At 46.6% G+C, this 24,860-nt stretch overlaps 1 protein-coding gene across 1 annotated transcript in view; it reads right to left on the bottom strand.

Moving 5' to 3' along the window:
• The window catches only part of BMP6 (bone morphogenetic protein 6), a 153,207-nt gene that overhangs the window by 19,087 nt on the left and 109,260 nt on the right, over positions 1-24,860 (bottom strand). Inside the window, exon 2 of the mRNA XM_040984009.1 lies at positions 9,770-9,962. Coding sequence (XP_040839943.1) covers positions 9,770-9,962 — 193 coding nt within the window. The remainder of the gene's footprint in view (positions 1-9,769; positions 9,963-24,860) is intronic.

The following is a 24,860-nucleotide window of genomic DNA, read 5'->3' on the forward strand; positions in this document are numbered from 1 at the left end:
CCATCTGCTTCCATGGCAGAGTGCTTGGTTGGTGCATCCTGGCTTTTCTGCTTCCAACCCAGACTTCTACTGCTACCTGCACACCAGGAGGCTTCAGATGATGCTCTTGGGTCCATGTCAGCCACATGGGTGATGGCTCACCCTTGGGTCCACGTCACCCACATGGGAGTCCCACAACCCCTGGTTGTTCTGGGCCAAGCCAGAATCAAGACTCTGTCTCTATCTGCCTTTCAAAGAAAATGAAACTAAATACAAACTTTTGCTTTTAAAAAGAACATAGAAAGTATAGCGAATGGGGCTTGGGCACCTCTTCAGCCTTTTAAAGTTGAAGCCTCAGGTGCAGCATTCTCTGTAGAAGGCCTAGGAACTTGACTGCATTAGTTACATAGCGGAACTGTGTTGGTTTCTCCCCTTTCAGGCCCAGAGGAACAAATGCCGGGAAGTTTGCTGCTTGCCTGAGGCAATACTGAAGTGGTGACAGATTATCAAGCAGATCCCAGGTTCTTAGCCAGCCCATGTTTAGACACTGGAGTCAAGGTGCCAGCAGCAAAGCAGTATTGTGGGTTAGGCGTCCATTTGCAACCCCAGCATCCCTTAAGAGAGTCAGTCCGAGTCCAGGAGGATCAGCCCTGGGAAAGTCAGACACACAGGGGTGGTTGGCAAAGGCAACAAGGGTTTGGTTCTTTCTCCACCACAACCAGAATAGCTCCTAGGCTGGCTGCCTCAAACTTGGCCTTGTCTTCAGAAGAGAAACCCAGCTCAGGTATCTAAAAAGGCTGAACTGCTTTCATGTTAGCAGGCAGCACCATAATTCCAATCAGATGCACAGAGCATACAGCCCATAAGCAATGCTTAAAAAGAAGAAAGAAGAGGAGGAGAAAGAAAACAAAAAAGAAGAAATAGGAAAACAAACTGTGATCCTGGAACTGGGCCTCGGTCTTGTTTCCAGAATGCACCATTTGCTTAATCAAATATCAACATTTGTGGAGATTCATTAGAAAGACTTTAAAATAAAAATAGCATAAAGTACCGTCTTTGCAGAGATGTATACTTTTGGCTTCAAGGCATCGCATTACACTCTTACCAAGAAGAAAAAGGCCAGGTTAACAGCAACAACAAAAACATCCAAATGAACAGACCTATCTGAACGCATCTTACAGCAAGCAAGCCAAGCAGTGTCTAACAGGCCAAGACTTCAGAGACGAGAAACACACGGAGGCCAGCCTGGCATTTGCTGTTGCCTTTTCATTGCAGGGCACTTGTTAGTTCCTAGCATGAGACATGGATAGCAAGCAGAGAGCGGCACCTGCTAGAGCTTACAGCAATGCTACTGGCTGAGGATGCAGACTGCAGTTCAACCTGCTAAGATACGGAGATGTAGAGAATGACACCATGAAAGTCTGGCTCCACTTTCACGCAACCCCTTTCCTTTTCCAGTCCCAACTGCTTTGAACAATATGTGCAATGGAGTCACTTGCCAGATATTAAGCAGCGTATTCATGGAATGAGAAGCTGAGTAAACAAGTAGAAAGAAACTGTTGAGCAGTTTAAAAACAAAGCAGATTTTTGGCAGTCTCACAAGGCTAGGGAGTTACAAAGGTTCCCAGTCCACCGTGGAACAGGACCTCTGCTAAGCAGACCTCCAGCTGAAGGCCCCGAAGGAAGCAACTCTCAGAGAAAGAGAACACCAAACACACAGGAGTCTTCCCAAATCCTGCAGCCTCGCCCGGCTGCAACAAAATAAACGTGATGATTGGCCTGTGTTCTCTCTGCCACTCAGCAGAACATTAAATGCAGTCTAGTGATAACAGATCTAAAAATATTTTCTTAAATTCTGCACAGAAATTTACCAAAAATGCCAGGAAATGAAACCCAGTGAGGAAAAACCAAGGGAACAGACAGACAGTATGAGCAGCCCGCGAAGTGATGAAGACACAGGCCGAGTCCCACTAGCGCATCTTGTGGCCATAACATGCGCTCCTATTTCACAGTGCTTGGATTTTTGGATGAGGGAGGCTTGGCCAGAAAAGTCATGGAAATATTCCAAAATATGAAAAAGTCACAAATCTGAACCATTTCTGGTCCCAAGCAATAGCAGAATTTTAAGACATGGTCGGGAAGGTCAGCCATCTAGGAAAGGGAAAATACATCACGAACAGAGCTTGCGACAGGCATGAGCTTGAAAGTTTAGTGTGGTCAAGCCACATCAACACTAATAAGAAAGAAAAATCACATGAGTTTTCTCAAGGATTCAGAAAAAAATCAGTGCAATTCCACACAGGTTCTTAATTTTTAAAACTTAGAAAAGTAACTATAGAGGAACATTCTCTCTAGGATGAGAGATCTGAAACGGCTTCAACATTGTCCAGCATATCCTAGCCAACACAATACAATGAAGAAAACAAACAGAACTAGGAACCAAGAGATAAAATTAATATTCACAGATGATGTGATTATAGTCATAAACATTGCAAAGATGTACAGAAAAACTTAGAATTAACTTGCAAGTTTATAAGGCTTCTAGATACAAGATCAATATTTAAAAAATACCTGTAGGCCCAGAGCAGTAGCTTACTAGCTAAAAGTCCTTGCATTGTTCATGCTGGGATCCTATGGGATGCTGGTTCATGTCCAAGCTGCTCCACTTCCCATCCAGCTCCCTGCTTGTGGCCTGGGAAAGCAGGCAGGAAAGGCCCAAAGCCTTGGGACCCTGCACCCGCATGGGAGACTCAGAAGAGACTCCAGGTTCCTGGCTTTGGATTGGCTCAGTTCCAGCAGTTGCCAGCACTTGGGGAATGAATCAGTAAAGGGAAGATCTTTGTCTCTGCCTCTCTTCCTCTTTGCATATCTAACTTCAATAAAAATAATCTTTTAAAAAAAAGCTGTAGTTCTGTAATTCAGGAAAAGCAATTAGATACTGAAAAGTATTAAAAATTAATGCCACTTTCAAAAGATTTATTTATTTGTTATTGGACAGTCAGAGTTACAGAGAGAAGGAGAGACAGACAGAAAGATCTTCCTCTGCTGATTCACTCCCCAAGTGGCTGCAACAGCTGGAGCTGAACTGATCCGAAGCCAGGAGTCAGTAATTTCCTCCAGGTCTCCTAAACGGACACAGGGTCCCAAGGCTTTGGGTCGTCCTTGACTGCTTTCCCAGACCACAAGCAGGGAGCTGGATGAAAAGTGGAACAGTCAGGATAAAAACTGGCACCCATGAGAGGTCCCAGCATGTACAAGGTGAGGACTTTAGCCACTAGGCTACAATGCCAGGCCCGACTGAATATCATTTTAACATCAAAACTTCAACTGAAAACCTAATAAAAGTTATTCATGTCATTGCAAATGATGTTTTACTTAGTGCCATGCTCTTAAGTTGGAATACTAAATATTTGGTACAATATAAATTTCTTCTAAACCGATATCTAGATTTAACGTAATTCTGGTTAGAATCTGGGATAGTTTATCTTTGGTGTGGTTAGTTTTGACTAATTTTGGTTTTTGTGGAAACTGAATGGCTGGTTTTACAACACACATGGAGTACAAAGGTTATTAGTATCCAAGAATGTCTCAAGGACAAATTTGGGAAATTTACACATCAGACATCAAGCCTTGTTATAAAACTAAAGGAACAAAATGCATCCAGTATTATGGCAAGAAGAGGAAAATCAGCAAAGGCACAGAATACAGATCCCACACGCACAGCCCCACACGCGGGACAGATCCCACACACACAGCCCCACACGCGGGACAGATCCCACACACACAGCCCCACACGCGGGACAGATCCCACACACACAGCCCCACACGCGGGACAGATCCCACACACACAGCCCCACACGCGGGACAGATCCCACACACACAGCCCCACACGCGGGACAGATCCCACACACACAGCCCCACACGCGGGACAGATCCCACACACACAGCCCCACACGCGGGACAGATCCCACACACACAGCCCCACACGCGGGACAGATCCCACACACACAGCCCCACACGCGGGACAGATCCCACACACACAGCCCCACACGCGGGACAGATCCCACACACACAGCCCCACACGCGGGACAGATGTGCCTCTGAGGTAGATGAGGGAAGTTGTTTTCTGTAAGTGGCTACTGAACGAGTTCTTTTATTCTTACACAGTTGGAGATCTATTCTGTGTTTGCGGTCTCAGAGGTCCTGTTGGCCCCTTCTGCTGATGTCAGCTCTTTTAAATTCTATAACCTCTTAGACATCCCCATTAGGATTGAAACATGTCCACACCAAGTGTACCTGCTTTCCCTTCCTCAACCTCCTCCTGAATTCCCTATTTGGGATTGACTCAGGTGGAATACCAAACTCAAAATTCTGGAAAAGTGTGTGTGTGTTGCATTTAGTGGCTATTTTTCTCTCCAGAAATGATTATAATATATCTGTAAAGTAGGTCAGAATTTGTGAATTTTGTCAAAAATTAAATCAGTAATTCAGTCTGGAATTCGTCCTGGGGTCTCCAGGAGTGTGACTTGTGCTCTGGTCAAGGTAATCTTTTCCACAGTTTTGAAAACTCCAAAACAGTATTGTTGTTCCTTTGATTCTAATGTATGTTTCTTCACCTTTTAGAAATTCAAAAATTAAGAAAAAGCATGGGGACCAAAATAGACACGTTTTAAAAATCTTGATATTTACCATAGGGAAATAAATTGTGGTGTTATATAAATTAGTGGTAGTTAAGTCTCATTTTACATCCCCTGTCAAGTCTTTACCATGATGGGACATAGAAAAGTTACAAAGACGACAGTCAGCTGCTGCCAAGCAAGGCAACTGCCAAAACATGCAGCGTAGAAATAAGATTTCAAAGCCAGCAGAGGCAAGTGTGGCCCACTTGTGTATCAAACAGAACCCTGATTCAGATCTAGAACACAACTTCCTTTTAACATTGCTGGTTGGCTTTCAAGAGAAAAGCAGCCAAGCTCCTTGAGTTCTAGGTGTGCACAATTCAGTCAAGAATAGTAAAAGTAAGTCTTTAATGAGACAAGAAATATAAATGAAAATAATATTCACAAAAGTCTCAAACTTCACTATTAACCTAAAGCTACTGTACACAAATCGTGACCGAATGTTACATAAAGTCTCACGGTACCGTGACAGCGACTATGAAAGGGCAAAACATACTGGAGTAGAATCGCCTCCATTCTAAGTGAGAACACTGCAGAGTGGAGATGCAGTATGGAAGAAGACAGGAAGGAAGCAAATGGACAAATGAATACAGTGGAAAAGTACAGACACTTCAGCGTCAATCTAGTTCAGTCTTTTTCTACTTCCTGTAAAAAACTAACAATAGGTCAGTGGTTGAGGGGAGATCAGCAAAAAGTTGCCAAGCTTTTGTAGGAGGGTCTCGAACGTCATACTACCAGTGAATTCCAACAGATGTTTGCCATAAGCACTGAGGAATGAGCATCCTTGGGAAGCCCGCCTCAAAACTCAAGCGAAGGAGACGCGAGGACACGCCCTGAGCTTGCTGTCTGCTTCTCCCAGCACTCGGTTTTCATCCTGGCGCCGTCCCCACGTCCGTGAGGCAGCCGATGGGAAGAACAGCCAACAACAATTTAGGCACTATTTGGCCTTGGCACACCACACTTATGTGCCACAGAGCATTCTCCCAAAGGTGAACATGACTACTCTGCCTGTCTGATGGGGTCATGGTAAAATCCTAATAAGAGACTACAAGAGAAGGCCTTTTCCACACTGTAATTATAGCATACACACATTTTTTTTTTTTAACCAAAGTCACCATAAGGACAAAACGTTTTCTAACACCAAGTATGAACACAAAACTTGTCTTAAAAATTTAAGTACCACACATTATCAAAGAGCAAATTCAATAATAAAATGCAATGGGCATCAAGTGCTACCAAGACCCAACACTGCAAACTATATTGCGTGACCAATCTCACTCCAATAGATGACAGTTTCAGATTTGTTCATAACTTGATTCCTTTTTAAATTTTTCAAAAATTCCTCATTTATACGAACAACAGAGTTACAGACAGGAGGACAGACAGAGAGAAAGAATCTTTCGTCTGCTGGTTTACTCCACAAATGGCCATAACAGCCAGGGCTGGGCCATGTTGAAGCCAGGAGCCCAGAGCTTCTTCCAGATCTCCCAGGTGGGTAGCTGGGACCCAAACTCTCGGGCCATCCTCTGCTGCTTTCCCAAATGCAGTAACAGGGAGCTGCACCGGAGATGGGCAAACAGGGATTCACAGGCACCTCGTGGGATGCCTGTGTTCCAGGTGTAGGCACGACCCTCCATGACTATATTTTTAAAGTACTGAGTCACATTTACTTATTCATGGATGTTACTTACCTGTTGTAATGATTTCCTATCAATCAAAGAAAGAAGCTTCTGTAGAGCCCACAGCCAAGGTTTCTCTTCCAGGAATCTTTTCTGATCCAACTGAGGTCAGATGTCCTAGCTGCTTTTTATGTCAGAAAACCTAGCACAGAACTCAGCTGAGTGTATGACTCAGCATTTCAAACATGACTTCACTGTTGTTTTTTCTTTCACAAGGAGACCTACTATTTTGCAAAACAAACATTTGCTAAGTTAATCCATCCAATACTACACATTTCACTTAGGTCCAGCTCGGACAGACACACTTTCATCACAAGTCTGGGGAAGACTTTTCTACCAGGAGCCCCAAGAAGACACATAGGGGAATCAAAGCTTCCTGCAGAAGGATGCTTGGGACAGACCGTGCAGATACAGCAGGAGGCCTGTGCTTCTTGCCCACAGATAAGAAAGTCTCCCTCCGGACAGCCTGGAGCCTTCCAAAAGTGCGAAGTCCTCACAGTATTTCCCCTGACTGAGACAGAGAAATTCAACACACCCAGCTGCCAATGGCTTGCATCCCACGGGGTGGGGGATGGTAACTTTCTGCTCAGCCCAGGCGAGGCAGCCAAGGTTGAACTGCTTTGGGCCTGTTTTCTGAGCGAGGAAGCGTGACACTGGCATGGCAAGCACGAAGCAGCTGTGCTTGTTCGGCAGCCCAGCATACACCTTACAAATGTTCAGCTAGCTCTCTTTTGTAAAATAATAATAACAATACTGATCTTGAAACATTTCATAAACACTGAACTGCCAGCAGAGTTTTCAGTGTAAAGCTTTTCCTACTAGAGGAATCTACGTACTCTAAACAAATTATGAGCCCAAAAGGGTTATTCTCACCAGAGAAATACAATGGAATAAATAAATACAATGGAATAAATACAATAAATAAATATTGGGCAGATTGAAAAATGATGGTTGGGGCTGGCATCATGGTTAAGCCACCACCTGTGATGTAGGCATTCCATGTGAGCACCACGTCCACTTCTGATCCAGCTCTCTGAAAGTGTGTGAGCATCTTAGTCCCTACCACTGATGTGGGAGACTCTGAGAGTCCCAGGCTCCCGGCTTTGGATTGGCCTATCCCTGGCCACTGGGACCACTTGGAAAGTGAACCAGCAGGTAGAAGACTTCTCTTTCTGTCTCTCTGAAACTTTGCCTTCTAAATAAATAAATCTTTCTTTTAAAAGGGGGAAAAATAGATGGCCAGAGCAGTTTCAAAGAATCACAGAATTCCAGTTCTCTCTGAAATAAACAGATGAAACTGCACCAATGAAGAATTCACTCTTCAAAAGAGGCTTCCAATAGTAAAACCACAGAACACACTTTCATGTAGAAGAAAAACATCAAACATCAGAGACCTTCTCTTTCATTCCAAAATGTTGGCCATTACAAAGACCCCACAGTGATGACATCTTTCTCATTATTTCACTATTACAGCTCCGTAGTCCCCGGAAGCAGCGGACAGCCTCCAGCCTGTGGCAGTCCCCAGATCCTGCTCTCCGCCATTCCTCCTTTCATTGCTCCCACTGCAGATCAGAGACTTTCAAAACTAAAACAAGCCTTTTATGGAGCAAGTAAAGCACCCTTATCATTTCAGTGACAATTTTGGTAACAGATCCACAAAGAAATCCATCAACACATTCAAGAGAAATCAAATTCCTTATAAAAATCATTGGAGATTCTTGGGAAGTCAGTAGACTTCCAAGACACAAAACAAGAGTCAAGACTTCCTTTGAGACACCAGAGATGGGAGTGGATGTCTGGCGAGAGATTAAGGCACCAGGCTGCGATTCTTACATCATATATGGAAATATCTGACAAGTCCCAACTCCACTCCCAATTCTAGCTTCCTAGGAATAAAGCAGTAGGCAGTGTTTCAAGCAGCTGGCCTGTTATCACCCACAATAGGAGATCTGGATTAAGTGGAAGCATCAGTGACTGTGGGCATTCGGGCACCGGGGACCGGTAGATGGGAGCTCAAGTGCTCTGTATGCCTCCAAAATAACTAAACAAAAATTAAACAAAAAACCCCAAAGCCAACAAGCCTTCTTACAAGATTTATTTTATGTATTTGGAAGGCAGAGTCACAGAGAAGAAGAAACATAGCCACACAGACACAGACACACACACACACACACACACACCCCTGCATGATCTTCATCTGCTGGTTCAACTACCAGGCCTGGGACGGACCAAAGTCAGGAGCCTGGAACCCCACTTGGGTCTCCCACAGAGGTGTTTAGGTGCAGGGGCATAACCCCCTGGGCCATCCTCCACTGCTTTCCAGACCCATTTAGTAGAAAGTTGGATTGGAGGTTGAGCAGCTAGGACATGAACTGGCACCCATATGGAATGGGAGCATCCCAGGCAGTCACTTTATCCAGCAGGCCACTGCACCAGCCTGAACAAACCTCTGAAAAAACATGAAGTGTTGAGTTCCCTAACAACTGTATGATCTCTTCCTTTCACTTTTGTCTTTGTACCCACCATTCAGGAATAATTGCCAGGCTATGACATAGCTTGTACATTTTCCACCTGTGGCACACTGGGAAAGATCTAACACCACCGGCAATCTATTACGCGTTCACACTGAATTACTAAACTGGCCCTAAGAACTAAGCACAGTTCAGTCACTGGCTTTTCCCCATGTGCTCCAGGATTGAATTATTGCTAACAACCCATCCCTTGGGCCGAGAATCCAAGGGAGGATTTCTTCATTGTTGGACAGCCCTGTGAACGTACCTCGGGTCAGCTCTTTTGTAAGATGTCTGGCCTCGTTTTAAGAAACAGGAATAATACAGACATATGGGGGGGATCTATTGGTCTTCTCTCCAAAAGATGAACAAAAAGATACTACCCGCACAATGACAAATGTGCATGTGTACTCGGTGCACAAATACAGTCCTAGACAATGACGCTGTGGTCAGTGACAGCACAGATACGAGGCGCCACATGGTTACAGGACCCCGTGCTGTTTCAGCTAGCTCAGTCCCACAATGGCAAAACCGCCTAATCCTACGCTTTCGAGCAGAGCCTGGTTAGTGTGGCACAGGACTACACACAGTTTTGTAATTACCTGGATCAGTATCTCTTACAGCATTATTATAGATCATTTTAATGTCTGACTCTTAACCATCTTCACCCATCATTCAAATCACGGGAAGCAGTTTATCCCCCCAAAATTATACAGTAACTCCTCACAAAGATTATCAGTTACTGGTTTTCTTAGACAAAAAGTGTTTGGGAAATTAGTTCGATAGCAAACAATTCGACCAGCTACACATGACTGCTCAGGACGGCCCTCCAGCATCCCAGCCCACAGACACACTGGGAGAGGAGTGATGGCGGGGGGTGAGGGGGCCAGCCCCTCTGTTGGGCTTCCTTGGGCCTTCATACCTGTGCTGATGCTCCTGCAAGACTTGGTAAATGCTGATAAGAAAAGTTTGGTTTTTAAAACTCCCCACAACACAGTCCTTGTAGATGCGGAATTCTGCAGCCGTCACCGCCTCACCCTCAGGAATCTGGGATAGGTTGAACTTGAACTCTTTGTGGTGCCGCTGGCGAGGGGAGAACTCCTTGTCGTACTCCACTATAAGATTAAACAAGAGAGAGTGACAGCTATTGTTACTTGACTAAGTGCCACGGGCGCACCTCATGAACGCTCCCCCGCTTCCAAGGATTACCAGTTCCCCATGGCTTGAGAGGGGTCAGGGCGAGCCAGCAGCATCGGCTCAGCTGTCAGATGAGCAGAGTTACAGCTTTCCCGTTACCCAAGGACATCAAGCTCTTATTCGGCTTAAATGCTTCCGCTTGGATACTCAGCAGAAATGATCTGCACTGACCTGAACTGGCAGCAGGCTTCCTCACCTGCACCAACAGGAAGAGTCTACCTTGAAGGGAAACGTGTGGGGATGAAGGCCATGACCCCTGAGAACCCATCTGTCCATCCTTGGCCCACCACCCCTCCCAGCCCCCCTTCCACCCTGGCTGGAAACAGTGTTGCTATGAGTGTTGGACAAGACCAAGGGCAGCCCTCAGTGAACTTGGGAGATGCTGGTGGCAGGGGAGTGTCCTAACAGTCGTGGGTGAACCGAGTAAGCAGCATGTTGTGTCAGCTCTTGAAATTTAAAGCATCATCAAATTCTACCTGCTGTTCAGTGGAAAGTTCTAATGAGGAAGTGAAGGTATGGCTTCATGGGAAAATGTACTCCTACCAAACCCAGTGCCTTCCCACTACTGGTGGGGCTGTGGGCGGAATGACACACAGAGAGAAGGACTGTCCTAGCTGGGCAGCAGGGGAACCCTGGTTCACACACATGTAGATCTCAAACAAGGGAGTGGCGATGTGCAAGAAAATCGGGTTTTCTTTTTCAAATATGGACTCAACCTAACTGATTAACAATGGGTTAACGGAAAGGGAAAACATGGCATAAATGCACAACGGAAAGCTATTTGGCCTAAAGAAGGCAGAAGACTGCCATTTACGACAGTGTGAATGAACCTGGAGGACTTGTAAAACAAAGTAAACTTAGCCAGGCAGAGAATGACAAATGCTGCAAGATGTCACTCGTGTGCAGGATCGAAACAGGTCAAAATTCTAGAAGCAGACAGAACAGCAGTTCCCAGGGTTGGAAATGGCCAGGCGATTTGGGCAAAGTCGGTCCAAGCGTGCAGAGGTTCAGGTCTGCGTGATGTGTGCATTTGAGGGACCTGAAGTCCTGCATCGAGACTGCTCAACTGTACTGTAGCAGACTGACAGCAAAGCACTAGTTAGAATGAGGTGGCAGACCGGAGAGCTTCAGCAGCACTCAGCTCGTAAGGCACATCCAAACAGTCTGGACCCCTTAGACATATGTTAACAATACCCCAATAAAGCTAGGAAGTAAACTTCTAAAAACCAAGATCTTTTTCCTGCCTGAAGACTGATGGTGGGGTTACTCACTCCTGTGTTTTGGAAGCAGCTTCCAGATGGCTGTGTGCAGCTCTCCCTGCATGGGAGAAATGCTGAGGACCCTCGGAGAAGAGGAGGCGTGCCCTGCTTCGTCAGAAACCCTTGCCTCACTCCCCGCTGGGCAGCACTGCTGCCTGCCCTCCCTGCTTGTCTTTCCTTCATGCCAACCACAACAAAATCTCAGGAGCAAATTAATCCTTTATGCCAGAGTTTTCCCAGGGCATGTGGGTAGGGAAAAAAATCAGATCATGTCCCACATCCAAGTTTCCCACATTCTCCCACATGGATTGTTTTCCATAATTACCAGAAAAAAAGCTCTGGAGAGGCAGCGTCTTAAAAATGTTCATCAGAAAAGCCAGTGACTTCGTAGGAGAGCCTCCATCCTCCGGGAAAGTTAAGCCATCCACAGGTAGGGGATTTAAAACAAGAGATTTCCTCACCCCCCAGTGTAGTTAGGAGAAACCTGTTCGGTGGATTCGAGGTCCCCAATTGCCACCCCATCTGATCTCTCTCTGCTTTTAAAGGGTTTGAATATACAGAAAAAGAGGTCCCATCAGAAAATAAAGCACAAGTCAGTCTCAACAAGAAAGCAGGTTTTCAAGCAGCTACGCTTGAAAAGCAGGATTGTCCAGGAGTTCACACAAGGACACCCACACACGGCGGGGGATCGCTTTTCCCTAAAACCAATCTGGCTTGCAGTTTGATATGTTATCACCATTGGTTGAAAAGTGAATCAAATCAGATTTCTTCAGAAGAAACTATAAAGCAAGTCACACAGTCTTTCAACGGTGCATTTAGATGCTTCCTTTTAACCCTGCTAAGATAAAATGTTTTTTAAAATTGACTTACAAGCATTAAGAATTGTTCAAATCCTTTCCGTCTCCCTTGAATGTGGGAGCTAGCCTTTGGAGTGGTGCACACCTCCTCCTAAGCCACTCTGCCCTGCATCTGTGCCCTGGGTTATCACTCCTGGGCGGGCTCTGCGCTGACAGACACCAACACACAGAGCAGAAGCTCGGGAGCACTCTCCGCTCTGCTTTCTTGAAATGTTTATCTGGGGAAAGACAGCTGCCATGTACACTCCACCATGCCTACACCTCCTCGTGGGGTCATCTCCAAGTCAGTCAGGTGGAGAGGTGCTTGTGGAGGTGAGGGGAGGCAGAGTGGACAAAAGACACCCAACCAGTCCCCAGTCACCTGTCGTGTCCTGAAGGTGCGTGGTGGACAACAAGCCAAGTGGAGCCTTTGGATGAGTGTAGCCAGCACCCAGGTGCTCGGGACCTTGAACCTCCTGGTGGAATCCAGCCATTGCCTAGGACTGGGAGAGGCCAGGGCGCCTCATGCCAAGCTGCAATGCTTTCGCTGGCTTGTTATACAATAACAGGCAACATCATACAAGAAAAGGAAAGACGCGGTGAATGAAGGGAAAACAGACCAGGGAGATTTGTTAGGAAGGGGGAGAAGCAAGGAATCCTTCAGAACAAGGACTGTGCAACACTGGAGGCAGCTTGTATGATGAAGGGAGAATGCTGGCATGAACTCCCAGACAGATGTGCAGATAAGGACTACAAACAAGCCCAGATCCAAAGCGCTTCTTTCATGACATGGGGAATTAGGGCCCACTGCCCCAGGCACACATTTCCCGATTTCTCCTCTGGTAAGAGGACATGATCTGGAAGCATCCTGAGCTTTCAATCCTCTCTCCCTCTTCTAAGGAGATTCAAATTCTCTGTTGCCTCCTCAGACACCAAAGGCTGCCCCAGCTCTCTCATGAACCTCCTCGCAGCCCCCTCAGCCCCAGGCTGCGCCAGCTGACTTGATCTCCCCAAGACACAATCAGCCACTAGTCCACAAAGCTAATCTGGGACTGCCCCCTCACTTGTTAGCCTAAAAACCAATGTTCCATGCACCCAGTGCTTGCATGGAACATCCATCATCGTCTCACAAGATACAAGAGGGAAGTACAATTAGGGAAGTGCCAAGCACGTGGGCACCTGGATGGCATTCATTTCCCATGAGCTTACAAACTCCAGACATGATTCTGGCCTCCTTAAGCACTAGGCAATCCGAGCAGGAGGCCAGGCAGGCAGCTGGAGGGGGGCTGCGGCCTGAGTGTGCGCGGCACACAGTCAGCCTCTGCCGCTCAGAGGACTGGCACGTCCGGCTGCCTCGTGGGTTTGAGTTACACGTCATGTTCTCCCTACTGAGGGAGGCACAGCAAGATTTGTCAACTTTTCAGGAATGAGTTATAAAATAGCAATAATCTCGTTTTAGAGGGTGACATGAGACCATCTGTATAAAGCAGCCAAGGGCATGGCCTAATACTCAATACCTCTTGGTTGTGATTTGAATCTAGCTCCTCTGAATTCAGAGTATGTCTTTGCTGAGTCACTCAGATGTACTTGCAGGAGTGTGGAAAACACAGACTGCCAAACAGCTCTCTCAATGCGGATGGGCCACAGCAACACAGGTGAGCAGGGGGTCTTTCTGAGCTGAGCCCCCCGCACACGCTGCTGTTGGCGGGGCAGGGGGTCATCCTGAGCCCCCGCACACGCTGCTGTTGGCTGAATACAGTGCTGTGTTTTCTGAGGCAATAATTCCTACAATTTTTTTTTTTTTAATTTCAAGGACCCAGTTAAGACACTTTTTAAAAATGGTAATGACCTTATGCAAGGTCATGTTTTTTCTGTTTGCCCTTCATTAGGACAACACAACAAGCTGCATTCTTTTAATGTTGTGATTGCATTTCCAAAAGTCCTTCTAACACCAAACAAGACAAAGGACACAACTGAAGGACACAATCTCATCCCTTCCATCGAATACACTTAATTTATAAAAGTCCCTTTATTTTCCCACAGACAAACCAACTGACATTTCAGACTAATCCTAGAACTCTGGCCAACATGTCGGAACTACTGCCAACAGGAGCACAAGCCACTAACTAAAGAACAAGAATATAAACTACATAGTTTTAAGTAAACAAAAGGATGCGATGATGAAGCATGATAATAAAGCACCCTGACTCCTGGCAGCCAACATGAGAGCCAGGATACAACCCACACCGTCACATTCCTTCCCAGACGATGAATGCTGGGGTTATCATTCACCCACCTGATAAAAACTAACAGCTCTACAACCCTGACTTAGGGGTTCCCTGAACCACGGAGTGGTAGTTTTCCTATTATCCCTGAGGGCTTTCCCTCTCAAGTCAGGGTGGACACAGAAAGGCAAGGGCAGCTCAAGCCGATGCTGACATTGTCACCGTGTGGAACTAGTGACCCACGAGTGGGCATGATACCTCCTCAGTCCTGCCTTGCATGGCTCTGTTAAAAAAACATACATGAGCATTTATCTGATCAGTGTTGCGAGGAAGGGGGAAAATGGGATCCTTGGGTTTTGCTGGTAAGAATGTGACTATGGCACCGCCACGATGGACACAGTCAGGCGGTACCCGGAAAGATTAAACACAGAATCTGACCCAGCTGTTATCTTTCTGGATATACAAGCAAAGGAACTGGAGGCAGGCAGACACACCCATGGTCACATTAGCCTTATTCATAAGAGCCAAAATCTAGACGCAACAAAATGCAGTCTACACATGGACTGGAACATTACTGAGCTTTACAAAGGAAATTCTGACATGTGCCATGCCATGGTGAACTTTGATGACACATGTTCAGTGGAGTAAGCCGGTCACCAAACGGAGAAGTACATCTGATCCCACTAAAAGAGGTTCTTTGATTCATAGAAAAAGTGAAATGGGGTTGAAGGGGAGGGAGGAATGGGGAGTTACTGCTAAGAAATAGGACAAAGTTCTGGGGATGGAAGATAGTGACACACGATATGTGTAAATGGCACTGACTGTATATTTAAAATGGTTAGCACATGGTTAATGTATGTACACTTTACTATAAGAAATGCATAAAATCAGCTTTCAGAATACGTTGGGGAACATTGTTGGTATTTTAAAAAGGTTTTTTTAAATTTTTATTTGAAAGGTTGTTTACAGAGAGGAGGGAAGGAGAGAGAGAGGATAGAACTGAGCCAATCCGAAGCCAGGAGCCAGGAGCTTCTTCCAGGTGTCTCATGTGGGTGCGGGGTCCCAAGGCTTGGGGCCATCTCTGCGGCCTTCCCAGCTTGGGAGAGGAATAGCTGAGATTCCAAGCAGGCCCACATGGAATGCCAGCGCTGCAGACTGAGGGTTAGAGCACTGTGCCACTGTGCCAGCCCCTGCTCTGCTTTCCAGGGCGTGTTCTACTTCTTGAAAGCTCGTCCAAATATTCTGGAAGGTCTCCTTGATTCTGGTGTCTTATTTAGGTTAAGATTTTCAGCTACTTATTGGCTTCCTTTAAACATGCAGAAAGAATTCAAACTATCTCGTTGTATCAATATCCATTTTCTAGAGGTCTGTCATCTTGGTTTTAAGATTTCAGATTATTGCCACAGACTCTTCGATGGCATTCTGCTAGTCTCTGTTCTTGTTAAGGCGACTTCTCTTTTCCTGTCCCATTATCCTTCATCCATCTTGTTCTTGATTGCCAAAGTCAGATTTTCTCTTGTCATGACTGCTCAATTGGATTATAGTAAATACATTTTCATAAAGATATTTTACTTATTAAAACCAATGCTGTCTGGAGGGAAAAGATACCATCTATTTCAACATCAGCAAAGGAGAGAAAAGAACAATCCTGTTTACGTGTCACATTTATTTATTTAAAGAGAAGGCACATATCCATTCTTTTCTAACTGGACTCAGTCTCTCGTTAATTTATTCTAGATTAGCTATGGTAATTCTATTAATTCCCAATAAATTCCATCATTTCCAAGAAAGCATTTTCCAAATGGTTCATGTTCCCACAAACTTGAAAGTTCTGATTTAAAAATTAAGAACCAGCCATTTCACTGACTAATACAAGCAATTCTTCGTGCTATGGTACAAACTTATTTAATGTTTGGCAACCAGGACAGCTTTCTGGCTGGTCTGCCAAGGGTTGTGACATTCGTGGCCTTTTGGCTCCTGTGTTGCAAGCGTATAACCTTGGACTCAACTCCTCGCTCACTTTGAATCACAGTGAAGTAAAAGATTTTGTCCTCTAGGGTTCACCACAATTCAAAATTTAATGAATTAATTAATTAATCTACCTACCTACCTTACTGTTTGAAAGGCAGAGAGAGACAGAGCCCCCATTTGCTGGTAAGTTCTCCAGATGCCAACAGCAGCCCCGTCCAAGCCGGCTCAAAGCCAGGAAGGCGTCCATCCGTTCCATCAGCATTGCCTCCCACATGCGCAGTGGCACGATGCAATCGGAAGTGGAGTTAGAACCCAGGCCCAAGCACCCCTCGACGGAACCCGGGCATCCGACAGTATCCTAACTGCGAGGCTACGTGCCTGTTCCTCATCAAACGTTAGCAAATGAGAATCAAAGAACCTGTTTTCTTAGCTGCTACACTTAAGTGCTTTTTAAATCTTTTTATTTTGAATATTGGTAGACCCATCCAGCTTTCACAATCCGCATCGTTATGCCTTGCAAAACAGAAGTGCAAAATTAAGACCATGGAGTGAGTAGACAATAATTTATGATATCTGCTCTAACTACTCTATTTTTTGACACACTTTTTTGGATGTATGTGTAAATTCCATGACAGTTTATTACATCTAAAAATTCACAGAACCACCACCTTAGTATACGTCTGCAACTCTTTCATCATCTCTTTGAAGCGTCACACAAATAACTTGTTAAGACTAGACCTGGGCCTGGCGCGGTAGCCTAGCAGCTAAAGTTCTCACCTTGAACACACTGGCATCCCTTATGAGCTCCGGTTCTAATCCCGGTAGCCCTGCTTCCCATCCAGCTCCCTGTTTGTGGCCTGAACTTGGGACCCTGAACCTATGCGGGAGACCTGGAAGAGGTTCTGGGCTCCTGGCTTCGGATTGGCTCAGCTCTGGCAGTTGTGGTTGCTTGGGGAGTGCATCATTGGATGGACAATCTTCCTCTCTGTCTCTTCTCCTCTCTGTATATCTAACTTCCGCCCCACCCCCAAAAATAATAAAATAAATCTTTTTTAAAAAAAGGCTACACTTAGCATATATAGAGAGCCCAGATACAGGCACTGTGGAAAACCACATGGTTGTTCCTCAAAAAACTAACAGAACCGCCATATGACGCAGCAACTCCACTCCTGCGGATCTGTCCAGAGCAAATGAAACCATCCGAGACAGTGGTGCGCCTGCGGTCACCGCGACACCGCTCCTTATGACCTGACGATGCTTACCAGCAGCGGGGGAGCGGGGAGCAAATGACGAATGTTGATCAGCAGGAATGGAGCCGTGGTTTGAGAAAGGGAAGAGGGCCTGGTGCTCTGTTGCACAGTGAGGTGGCTGTAGATGCTGTTAATATGTATTTCCCTGACCAGAAGAGAGGATTTCAAATGTTTCTACTATTAGAAAATGTCTAATGTCAGCGGGAACAAATAGGGTTAGTCTGGAGGAACATTGTGCATTGTACCCAAACATCACCAGGTATGCCACACACGTGAACAATGTTTTTGTCAGTTAAATAAAATCTACAAAAATAAGGAGCTTTGGGACCAAAGTTACACACCTACAAAGCATCATCCGTAGTAAAAGTTAGTCAAGTCATTAATTTCAAAAATCATCTTAGAACCATGTTAGACTTCAGTCCATAGGTGCACTGTCACGTTAGGAGGGGACGACCCTGAGGAGCGCTGAGCACCTGCAGCTCAGCTGGAGGCAGGCAGCCAACCTGGGCAGCACCGAGAACAGATCTGCACGTCACGGAGCCCGCGCACTCTCAGCTGCCTCATGGTGTCCTGACGCCGGCCAGCCACACGCTTGCTCACTGACAAAGCCTGCCCTGCAGAGGCAGGCAGACCACACTTGCAAAGAGCCACACATAGAACACACCTTCCCCGCTTAAGAAACAGCGCAACATCTCCAGTCAAAACACAGAACGCACAGGCTCAGGAGAAACAGAGCAGTCATGGCGGAGCTGGGACCGAGCACGGCTGGAGTCTGCGTCCCTTGCAGAGGGGAACTGTTTCTCGTTGAGGACTTGGTTTCTCTGGAGGTTCTTGGGGTGTCGCTGTCCCCCAATGAGGCAGTTTCACTCCAGTGTGCCTGGCCATGTGTTCCTAATTCCACTCGGATCACATCACCACTTGCTATGTCTTTTGATTCTTATGAAGAGGCTTCAAGACGTCCATGGAAAACTAATGTCATTAGATTACATTTATTTTGGTGTAAAAAAAAAAAAACACGAAACTCATGCATTTTAAAACCTTTTTCTGATACACACTTCCACGGTCCTTTGGACGTTCTTTAACATCTTCCATCAGGGAGTTAGACTACTAGCTCATCAAGTAGGGACTCAGCTCCAATCTCTTTAGGGACATTTTCACAAGTGGCAGACAAACCAGATGCTTTAGCGTCTTCGTCTCCGCGTCTTTCGCTGCATTCATCTCCTTGTCTCTGGGAACAGCAATTTCTTCAAATCTCCCTATAAGCTCACCAATTCTTTCACTGCTTAGCACACACTTTGATCCACCAATTAGTTTTCTACTTGAGTTTAAAAAAAAATCCCAATAGCTGTGTGTTGTTTTATCTGCTCACTTTCAATAGCCAATCATCCTACAGTTATTATTCCTTATTACACTAGAATTTGTTGCTTCTGTGTGTCTGCAGCTGTCTACATTGCTAACTTGGTGTCCGCTCTCCACTGTGTGAACCCTGTGTGGTCCTCAATCTTCATGTTCTCCCACCCCTCTAATGATGTTTATCTTGGCAGTATTTTTCCTTTGTGTGTTGGAAGGTTATTTTGTAGGTAATTTTTAAATCGAGATTCATCTTCAATGTTCAAATGACTGACGGCCTCTTTTCTTCAAAAAGTGCATCTGCTTTTGTGACAAGCACTCGGGACGTGGGACCACTCTATCCTCTTCTGAGCGTCTCCACCTCATGAGGGAACCTCAGGGGCTGCTCCCCTAACTTTGTCCCGGCCTGAGCTGGGATCAAGAGTGCGGGCCTTGATGCTTGTTGCTCACAGGGATCTCATCCGAGACGGTCCCCGACATTTCCGTTCGACGCGCATTTGCTCTGGTTTATCCTGGACTTGGTCGGCTTTGGCAGGATGCTCTGCAGATTATCCACTCTGCAGTACTTCCAGAATTCCAGGTCTCTGCCTTATCTTTTATATTTGGAAAGTGGCACTGGGGACACATTCCTTCCAACCCCTAAAGATGCTGTCAAACCTGCGTAATGTCTGAAGACTTCTCAAAGCCTTCTCATAGATTCTCTCTCATGACTCCCAGAGTGCTCCCAGAAGGTGGAGCAGATCTGATCACCACCACCCAAACAGCAGCCACCTGAGGCCAAAGGCAGTGGAGTGGCTTCCCTGTGTCACTCTCTCAGGATTCCAACCCTGTCCTTATGTTGATTCCTCCCAACTTTCCATCTCCAGCACTCTACTTGAAGGGATGTGTTTAACTTCCTGTCAGCTCCACTTCTTCCTCCAGAAACCCCTTGAACTTGAGGTAAACATGAACAAAAATGCATCTCAATGCTTCTGTTTACCTTGTGGCTCCAAACTGGCCCATTCCCCAAATCTGCTGACTCCCCAGAGCTGCGCTATCCCATACAGTAGCCACCCCCACAGGTCACCACTTCAACAGATCCAACATTCAGTTCCCCTAGCCACGTTTAAAGTGCTCAGGAGTCACATGTGACTGGCAGACACTAAATTGGAAAAAACGTCATTGAACATTTTCATCACTGCAAGACTGTCACTAAGCCAGCACCCTCCTCGATGGCCTGCAAGCCTGCGAGCTCTGTTCCCTCCTCTACACTGCTCACCTGCCTCAGATTTACCTTCAAAAACCAAACAAAACCAAACAGAGTTGCACACTCAGGGAGAGGGCAGAGAGGAGAGAGGGAGAGAAAGACACAGAGAATCTTCCATCTGCTGGCACTCTCCCAGATGGTTGCAATAACTGAAACTGGGCTAGGGCAAGATCAGGAACCTGAAATTCCATCCTGGTCTTCCGCTGGGAGGCCAAGCAACTGCACCATTAGCCACTGCTTCCCCAGGCGCATCAGCAAGGAGCTGGATCAGGAGTGAGGCTCTGAAACGGGATGCCAGTGTTGCAAATATGTCCTGTGGCAAGGCTGCTTGGGGCCCTGACTGCTTCTCTAGCCCTGCCACCAACTCTCCTTTCGGGAGCGACTCATTTTTTTTTTTTGCTTTTCCCACTGTGCTCCGCAGGGCCACATGCCCTTGCCTCACTCACGAGTGTCCTCTCCCTCTGAATGATCATCCCCTCTCCTGCACCAAAGGGTTAGGACCTTTATAGGCCCCTGGATTTGAAAATGCTTCAGTGCCTCTAGTTCATCCTAAATAAACATAATTTACAAAGCACATCAAAGTTACTTCTCCTGTAGTCATTAATGTTTTGATGGAAAAAAAAACCAAACAACTGAAACTCTTTTTAAAAAATGTGTTTTCAGGGCTGGCACAGTGGTGTATCAAGCTATGCTCCACCTATAGCACCAGCATCCCAAATGGGTGCTGGCTTGGCTTCCAGCAGTTCCGCTAACCCAGGCCTGACATTGGCCTGGGAAAGCAATGGAGGATGCTTCAAATTCTTGTGTCCTGGACCCATGTGGGAGATGCAGAAGAAGCTTCTGGCTTCCAGCTTTGGACTGACCCAGCTCTGGCCATCATGACCATCTGGGGAGTAAGTGGGTGGGTGGAAGATCTCTCTCACTTTCCCTTTCTCTGTAACTCTTTCAAATAAATGACGTTTAAAAAAACCACATTTTCATCCAGTGTGAATCGTTAGTGCATGCAGTTCTTAATGGGTTACAGTCTTAGTCCATTCTAGCTGCCTCAGCTGAGTGCCATAGTCTGGGTGATGTGGAGAGACAACACGAATGGCTTGCTCATGCTTCTGAAAGCTGGAAGTTCACCTTCAAAGCACTGGCCGCTACTGTGTCTCTCATCTCCTGGCTCACAAAATAGCTGTGTTTGTATTGTGTCTTCATGTGGCAGAAAGAATGAGGCTGCTCCCTGGGGTCCCTTTTATAAGGGCCTGGATCCAGTAAGGGCTCCATCCTCAACTGCTAACTACCTGCCAGTCTCACCTCTTAATCCCAGCACGTGTGGGATCAGGTTTCAGTAGGTGAACTAGAGGAAAGGGAGGACACAAACATCTAGTCTAGGGCTGGAAGGCAGGCCCCCTTCCAGAACCCACTCCCAGGTGATATGTCAACTCCACGCTCCCCCAACATCAGTGTCATTCCCCTTCCTGATGCTCAAACGACCACCTGTCAGACAACAAGCCCCTCAAGGACCAGGCCATGCATGTCGTGGGTACCTCCATCGTCCCAGTGGAGAGTTTAGTACATCGTGCTCAAGGACGTGTGTTGAATGAAAGTATGAGCTGCAGACTGGACCAGTTGCACGCTCTCTCCTGGGATCCGCACTATCCCCTTTGGGGCACGCAGAAGCAGGATGGAGCTGTGGTTTCTCACTCCAGCCTCAGCCTCTCTCCCCAGACACACCCAGGAGCCATTGACTAGCATGCAAACAGTGAGTGGGGTGGGAAGGGAGGGCTGCCCAACACACCTGCTTGGATTTATTGTGCTATGCAAGGACTCCGCTGACCCAGAACAACAAATTGCACACTGCTTTGCACTCTAATTTAGGATGCTAGCTCCAAGCATAGTGCATTTTAAAAAGCAAGGCAAAAAATAATCCAATCAAAGCACTTCATGTATGCTTCAGCCATACCTCAAGGTCAGCACACATCTGGACATCAGAGTCGATTTCTAAAGCACATCCCTAGCTCAGATAAAAGACTTCTGTCACTATCCTCCTTTCTTTTTGAAATTAAATTTGCATGGCCTGCAACTGACTACATTAGACAACTCAGTGGCTTTGTACACTTACAATATAGTACAACCACTGCCTCCAACTGGATCCCTAATGCGCCCAGTATCCTGGAAGAAAACACATACCTCTTCTCCCAGGCCCTGGAAACCATTCATCCACTCTCTGTGTCTGTGGTTACCTAGTATCTCACCACACCTTCTCCCAGGCCCTGATAACCATTCATCCATTCTCCATCCCTGTGGTTGCCTAGTATCTCACCACACTTTCTCCCAGGCCCTGATAACCATTCATCCATTCTCCATTCCTGTGGTTACCTAGTATCTCACCACACCTTCTTCTGTCCTGATAACCATTCATCTATTTTCTGTCCCTGTGGTTACCTAGTAGTTCACCTCACCCCTCCTTCCAGGTCCTGGTAATCGTTAATCCATTCTCCATCCCTATGCTTACCTAGTAGTTCAGCACACCTCTTCTCCCAGGCTCTGGTAACCATTCCCTGTCCCTAGGGTTACCTATTCTGGGTATTTTTAATAAAAGGAATTACTTATTATAAGCCAGGGAGATGGAGAAGGGGGAAAGAGAATGCTCCGGCTGCTGGTGGCTCCCCAGTTGACTGCAACAGTCAGGGCCAGGCTGAAGCTAGGAACCAGGGACTCAATCTGTCTCCCACACAGGTGGCAGAGACCAAGCACTGGAATCAACACTTACTGCAACCTAGGAGGCATATCGCTGCATCAGAAGCAGAGGTTGGACTCTAATCCAGGGACTGCAATATGAGATGCAGGCATCCCAAGTGATGAGACAATGGTCATATCCAATGCCTGTCCCTTCATGGCTTTCATCCAGCACCACATTCCCCAGGTTCGTCCATATGTGAGTATCTCTCAGCACTGCCCCCGCCCAGTCTAAGGAATATCTCACATACCCACCATCCCTCTGGCAGGCCCATGGGTTCTTCCCACTTTTGGCTTCAGTGAAGTGTGATTGCCTTCCACTCTGTGAGATGTACCTCCCGATTCTCCTTTGCTCTTCTTCCCTTCCCAGCACCTGCTCTCCAGAAGCAGTGCTGGAACAGCTGCTGATGGCTCATCACTTTATGCAGTTGGCCACAAATGCAAGGGTGATGAGCCAAGCACCCTGTCCCCTAGGCCAACTGTGGCAGACTGCTGAGTGCACAGCTAGACTCACGCAGCAACAGCTCAGTCCAAGAAGAAGCAAGGTTACAGGGGAGCTGCACAGAGATTGAGGGAGAAACAGAAAGAAGCTTTAGATGGACAGTTAAGTGAAGAAGAGGATGAAGAAGTGTGGGTGGGATAGAAAACTTCTTGACAGATGCAACTTTGGGACAGTTGAAAACTGGGAGGACTCCCACGTCACACAGCTGTCAGCTCTGGAGTCTGACATGCCAGGAAGAACATGGTGCCAGGACCCACACTGCCTACTGCTTACAGTAGCAGCATCCCACCTCGGAGTACCCATTTGAGTCCCGGCTGTTCCATTTCTGATCAAGCTCCCTGCTAATGCACCTGAGAAAGTAGCGGAAGATAACCCAGTGTTTGGGACTCTGCACCCATACAAGAGACTTAGATGAAGTTACAGACTCCCGGCTTCAGCCCGGTCCAGCCCAGGTCATTGCAGCCATTTGGAAAATGACCAGTGAATGAAAGATAGTCTCATATTCTCTCCCTCTGCCTCTCCCTCTCTCTGTGTGTGTCTGTGTGCCTGTCTGTCTCTCTCCTGTACTCTCTGCCTTTCAAATATATATGTCAAAAAAGGGGATCCATGGCTGATGACAAAGGATAGAAATACTGCAAGTATATCCTGTTAGCTAGGTCAGGGGAGTTAACTATTCTTGTTCTCTGGAAGCTGCTGCACAGTGGCCACACAATCCAGAAACACAGATAGCTTGGCTTTATCATAGGAGGGCACATCTGACCATGTGGTAAGCAGCCTCTGCAAGTGGGGTGGTGACCCCTGTCCATGAGGCACAGGGAATAGAGGATATCCTAGGTCCCTAGATGCACTGCCAACATCCAACAGGCCACAAGGCACTGGATGACACCCTCTTTCCATTAACAGTCTCACTGACCAGGCTCCTGACCATCAAGATTTTTTTCACATATACCCTTCCTTGGTCAATATACTCTATTGTTTCTATCAACGTGTCTGGAAGTGGTAGAGAACCAGGCCTGGACAATGCTTAAGACACAAAGGCAGCCCTTGAGCGAGTGCTGAGCTGTGTCGGGCTAGGGTTCTGCTCACTGGGTGGCAGCTTAAATAAACACAAAATCCCTGCCTTTCTTCACAGTGGACTGCCTACCATGACAATGGAGCTATTGGCTTTCACGAAGCATTCAAGTTTTGAAAGTAAAAAGTAACTGACAGGCCAATTCCTTGCTTTGGTTCCCAGCGGTTCATATTCCTATCAAATTACACTGCATCAGATGACCTGTTATTGTTCAAGGCACAGCACTGCCTGTGCCAAGCAAGGGGAGGTGGGGAGAGTCCTTTCTCATGATTCCTTCCAGCCTCTCTTCCAAGCTCCAGGGAGCAGGGCCAGCACGCATTCCTGGTGGGGGCATCTGCCCATGCCCTCCAGCTTCACCACTCCACCTCTCACCCAAGGCCG

Source organism: Ochotona curzoniae, unplaced genomic scaffold (genome assembly GCF_017591425.1).
Source record: "Ochotona curzoniae isolate NIBS_2020 unplaced genomic scaffold, NIBS_Ocur_1.0 contig_4064, whole genome shotgun sequence".
In the NCBI taxonomy this organism is placed as follows: domain Eukaryota; kingdom Metazoa; phylum Chordata; class Mammalia; order Lagomorpha; family Ochotonidae; genus Ochotona; species Ochotona curzoniae.